Source organism: Gossypium hirsutum, chromosome A06 (genome assembly GCF_007990345.1).
Source record: "Gossypium hirsutum isolate 1008001.06 chromosome A06, Gossypium_hirsutum_v2.1, whole genome shotgun sequence".
NCBI classification, from domain to species: Eukaryota; Viridiplantae; Streptophyta; class Magnoliopsida; order Malvales; family Malvaceae; genus Gossypium; species Gossypium hirsutum.
This window is the reverse complement of record NC_053429.1, coordinates 91347678-91353740: the sequence shown is the minus strand read 5'-3', so window position 1 is coordinate 91353740 and position 6063 is coordinate 91347678. Positions and strand designations below refer to the sequence as shown.

At 36.5% G+C, this 6063-nt stretch overlaps 1 protein-coding gene across 1 annotated transcript; it reads right to left on the bottom strand.

The window, feature by feature from the left end:
• Positions 1-233: 233 nt before the first annotated feature.
• On the bottom strand, positions 234-3247 carry LOC107962285 (uncharacterized). The gene is made up of 2 exons (XM_016898603.2): positions 2382-3247; positions 234-733 (listed from the first exon to the last, which is right to left on the bottom strand). Exons 1-2 carry the CDS (start codon positions 2652-2654, stop codon positions 614-616), a joined length of 393 nt encoding a protein of 130 aa, XP_016754092.1. The 5' UTR covers positions 2655-3247; the 3' UTR covers positions 234-613.
• Between the last annotated feature and the right edge of the window lie 2816 nt (positions 3248-6063).

Genomic DNA, 6063 nt, shown 5'->3' with positions numbered 1-6063 from the left:
CATGATTTTAAGTTTTAACAATAAAAGTAAAATGTTTTACTGTGATGGTAAAAAAATATACCAGCAGTAATGGTAAAAAAAAATGCAAAACATAGGTTTTAAAGAATTGGAAGCAATTGTTTCTCCAGCATTCATTGACAATGATGGGGCTATAGATAAATTCCAGGCCTTAGTAGATTGCAGTTTCTTCAGTTTTCTTTTGCCAGTAATTTGATAAATGTTGCACATGGAGATTCAACTTCAATGTTCTATATTCATTTTCCATCCATCTGCAACAAACTGCTTCCCATACTCTCAATCAACTACATAATATACCTCAATTTTCTTTTACATTTATAATTTGGATCCATTTGATGGCAATCGAGACCATCTTTAGTCACTATCTCAGAAAAATGTTGAACATGGAATGGTGGAAATAAGCAGCAAAGGCGATGCAAGTATGAACGGACTTTACTGTCTTCCTTTGTTCCTAGGAAACCTCCTGCTTGAGGGTAATCGTGCTCATCGTTTTGGGTAGCATGTGCGTCCCAATTTCGTAAATTTAGTTTTCTTCTACTGCACTTACATGAATGTTCCCGGAGGAGTTTGCAACAGGATTGCCAGATGTGTAGTGTTAATGTTGAACCAATGATGGACATTTCGGGGGACAGGGGACTGGAGCTGGGTGTGCAATGAAAGTAGGAATCTCATCCCCAGGCATTAATACAGAAACTCCGCTGGTGTACACCGCCATCTGCACAGAGTAATGATCTTTATATAACCTTCCAATCCAGATTAAGAAAGCTTTTTCCAGGAAATTAAAAGAGCATTGTATGTCACATTAGCAAAAACCAAATGAAGTGCTATATAATGACCTAGTTTCTAAGGCTCGACAAATTGATAAATCCAGAGCTGAAGATGGAACTTCTCTGGGCTTAAACGAGAGCAGTAGTAACTACAGAAACACCAAGAACAGCTTCTTCATTAACGCCACCAAGCAAATCCATCCAGCAGACAGCTTCCAAGAAAGAATCCTAGGTAAAGATGCATGGACTTTACTACCGTACATCCACAAACTGACAGGCTACCTAGTTGTTACGATAAATGTAGCAAATCGCCTCTTGGTCGGGAAAAACAAACATATAGAAGAACGGATAACAAGTGGACAAAACTCAAACTACTAATAATGCAGATTTGATGTTTTTAATTGCCTCAACTAATAGTAGAACTACAAACTTTAGTTATTTGAATCAGACAACATAATCCATAAGACTATAAGAACAAAGAAGAGCCTTATGGTTCACTAATCAATTTCTCAAATTGACAAAAGAATTTTGGTAATAAATTACACATTATGTTATGACTGTACTAAATTGGCTTCAAATTCTATGCTGTAGTATCGAATGCTTTTTCCAAAAATTGACGTTAGGCAGGACAAGTTGCTTACATCAACAAAAATCTATCTTGTCTGTTGATGTAGAGGCAGTTTCCTAACATATTCGGCCCTCGAATGCAACTAAGTATTAACTTCCAAACCTAAACTCTACATTTTCAGTGTCCCCCAATAGTTTCCATTCAAAATACTACCTGGGACATCATGTCTGAAACTTGCAAAGTGCTAACGTATCGTGTGAATTGATTTAGACCTATCACCAACAGGATTCCATGGACATTCTAACATGCCATACAGGGCTACATTAAACCATTTAGAAGATTTTGAACCGGCTTCTAATTAAACTTAACTTCACAGCACAGAGACTAGATATTAGCATTGCGTCACTTAGGGGAAGGTTCGAAATAGTAGGTCGGTGAGCCTAATATCTGCATCAAAATCCAAGGAACACAGTAGAGTAGTCTACATGTGTAGCATGCTGAAGGACCAGTCCTGGGATACCTTCGGAAAAAGTTTAATCTAAACTGAGACAGTTCGTCTAAATTGCCCTTAATCTACCATGGTTGAAGTGCATCACACATAATATCATTATCCACAGACTCTATGGGTCAATTATCATATTGAAGCTAAAATAGAGCACCATAAGAGCTGAAAATAAGAAGACAAATCAACTGAAGTTTGTGTCCGCCATGGTTGACCATTGGCTCCCGGTCCGAAATGCTAGCAGACCATTCACTTGTCATAAAGGTCATTGCCTAAACGATCACAAACATAACAACAACACTGTTTTGACCGGCTCCAAAAAAAATCAAACTTTTGAATAAAAGATGCAAAGTTACAAACACAGGAAAGATGGAAACTTTAAGCTACTGAGATGCGTTATGTCATGAGGCATCAAATTGACAAAAAATTAAGATCTCATTGGCTAACTCTAGAGTTCTAATCTAATTCAAACTTTTTAACAAAATTAAAGAAATCCCAGATGTAGAAACAGAAGGGGGTGACTCACATTTGGTGATGGGTGCCTGAGCTTGCCATTGAAACTAAGCTGAGATTCAAGGTCACCATAGTTAGGACCAGTAGGAGAAGAGTTAGGTCTGAGAAAGCGTTCAAAGATGGCCATCACTAAGAACATAGAGATGAGAATGGCAGTAGCAACAAAACCAAAGGACACCGCATTAACAGAATTGTCAAATTGCCTCCAGTGGTCCTCCTCTCTTTGTACATTCAATAGAGCTCCTATCGGTGACCAACTATACAAGTAGCTTTCTTCTTGTCCCATTTTTCAGCAGTGGGTGCAAAAAAAAAAAAAAACAGAAGTAATAGCGCCTTACTCAACTCTCATCCCATAGCTCTTCATGTGAGTGAGAGAAAGCAAGGGTTCTTTTTATAGTGTTAAAGTTACGGCAGTACATAAAAGCTTTTACACCAGTACCAAAGCTTCTTGGAGTATTTTAAACAGGTCAGGTTAGAGGGTTTGCAAGAGAGGAAAAGAGAGAGCAGACAGGGAGACAGAGAGAAGCATATGGGCTATCTTTACATGAAGAGGTGAAAAACAGGACTTTGGAATTTGGATATGGTTTTTCTACCTCTTTTACTACCAGTGATTTTTTTTTTTTAAATAAAAAGTTGGTGGTGGAAGAACAAACAAAATTCTGGGTATTTGCAAATTATCTGAGAGGCAAATTAAAGTGTCGGAATAGACTTCTCATGTCTTCTTCTCTTTTGCCTTCATGTAGTCACAATTTACAAGGTCCAAGACTTGGAAGGTTTCAGAATTTACCTTCTTTTTTTTTTTAAGTTCGGGAGCCAAGGTCCCCAAGAGAACCTTAGTTGTGTTTTTTTACCTGCTTGCTTTATTGCCACAACCATCCATTTTAATTGCTAAACCAGATAGTCTTTTCAACTTTGAAATCCCCATTTATTAACCTGAGCAGTAGAGTACATGGAGGGGCAATTGTGAAAATAGTTGAAGGATTTTGACAGGAGAAGTTGAATGACGGATTCCAAAGCAAAGAAATTGCAGTGATACATACACACAAAGAAATAGGAAACAAAGTACTGCAACAAGAGAACTGATACAAAATCATAAAAACAAAAAAGCATCATAATCCATCAGTGTCTTTCTTTCTTCTTTCAATCTTGGATAGGGCAACTGAGAGACAGTGATCCTCCGGTCAGGACCCTCAACGTTACATGCTTTGTGCCCTGATATTTATGTGGCACTACACATCATTTGTCACAGCTGCTCCTTGGTGAATCCTCTTACTACAACCATGATATAAAATCGGGATTCATTTCTCTTGCGATTCTTTTTAGTATAGTACACAATTATTTCAAATTGTTGAGGGTCCTTTTAACATTTTCAAATGGTTGTATACGTACTTATCGAATTCATTTATTTTATAGTCATTAATTAGAACAATCTTTTCAAATTTTTAGTGCCATTACTTTGGTACTGGTTTAAGCCCATATAAAAATTTAACAAGCTTACATACTTTATGCTTATGTTCTGGAACAACAAATTTTTTTAGTGATTCCATGTACACTTCCTCTTCCAATTCACCATTTAAAAATATAGTTTTAATATCCATTAGGTAAACAACTAAATTATACATTGAGATAAGTGCTATTACTAGTCTAATTGTAGCAATTCTTACTACTAGAGCATAGATATCCAAGTAATCAACACCTTGTTTTTGGGTAAAACCTTTGGCTACTAACCTTATTTTAAATTTAGGCATGATGCCAAAAATAGGCTTTAACAGTTGACTGTTTGGTCACTTTGGCCCTTTCTCTTTTTTTGGATCACTTTAAGCCTTAACGTTTATTTTTTTGTCAAATTAATCTATTTTTAACGGACATGCTGACATGGCTGTTGACTAACAATCAACATTAATCGCTGACGTGACGGTCCAAATATAATTAAATGTTGACATGACATTATTTTGTCTTATATGCCACGTCAGCAAATAATTTTAAAATTTTTAAAATCATTTTAAATCATCATCATTATCACTATGTCTTCAATTTTGATTTTTCCCCTCCATCTGATTTTTAAAGAAAAAAAAAATCAAACCTTCTTCTCCATTGATTCTTATCTCAAAAACCATTGAACCCAGTGAACTGTCAAAAGAAAACCAAGAATTTTAAAGACAAAAAAAATGTCTTATTCTCCATTGGTTCTTATCTCAAAAACCATGATTTTTGATAACTAAAAAAGGAAAACCCAAAATTTTAAAGAAAAAAATCTATTATTCTCAATTGATTCTTATATCAAAAACCATGATTTTCCCAAACCAAAAATCAAACCTTATATGCCCTATTGAAGTAAAACCTTGACTGCATTTGTAAGCTTAAATTGTTGTGAAACAATGGTGTTGAAATTACCAATTGTGGATTTAATCCAACATGCAAACTCACATTAAGCATTGTTCCAATATTGTGATATTTCCCATCCAATAACCATCCTAAAAACAATGATAAATCTAGATTGTAGCTTGGTAAATTTAAATCCTCGATCGCCAAATTTCCAAAAAGAAACCCAAATCCAAATTTTTTAACCCATGTTATACTTTTATTACTCACTTTTTCAACATGCAAAGCTACATCCTTGATAACTACTGAACCAGATTCTATAACAGGGTCAGGCTTCTTTTCAATGGAAGAATCTGATCCGGATCAGTAGAACTTGTGTAACACCCCTAACCCGTATCCGTCGTCGAAACAGGGTTTCAGAGCATTACCAAAACATTTAGAATATATTTTCATTAAACCACGTAAGTTACCATTCATTTACCAAGATCATCCATAGTGCCCCTTGATCGGGCCGTTGAGGCCCAATACGAGCATTAGAATTGAGTTAGGACTTAATCGAAACCTTAAAGAATTTTTCACGACTTTTTAAAATTTTTTCAAGGTGCAGGGCTCACACGCCCGTGTGACTCTGGGACACGCCTGTGTTGGAGGTCGTGTTCGACCCCATGTAACTCTCTGACTTGTTTACGCGGCCATGCCACACGCCTGTGTGCTAGGCCGTATGGTTAATTAATTTAATTTCAATCAAGGTGCAGGTTTCACACAACCGAGACACGCCCGTGTTCTAGGCTGTGTCGCACATACAACTGGGACACACGCCTATGTCTTTGCCCGTGTGCCCAATTCTGAGCATTCTGTTTCTCAAATTAAGGTGCAGGGAACACATGGCCTAACCACATGCCTATGTCACTAGGCCGTGTGTCTGCTCATGTGGACAAAATGAAGCCATTTCTAGCTCCATTTCTCACCCAAATTTTCACCCAAGACCTGCACTTGAAACACATCCAAAACCAACCAATTCAAGCATTCAAATTAGGAAATCCTCATCATTCAACAAGGCATATCACTACATGCATATGTGCTTATTATCTTACCTTGGAATAACTTAGGCATTAGCATCATTTGATCACATATACGTAACATATCACATATGAATATAACATTATAACTTACTTAATTATGCCAAAATAAACCATTACTAGCCATTCCAATAACTAGGTTACAAAATAACATTTTCAAGCCACTATTGGCCAAGTTGTCCTATACATGCCATTATACCAAAATGATTTCGCTAAATATACCCAAAATATTAGTTGATAGTGTTACGATGCTTCAATGATCTTCCAACCTTCACGAGCTTCCGAACACTATAG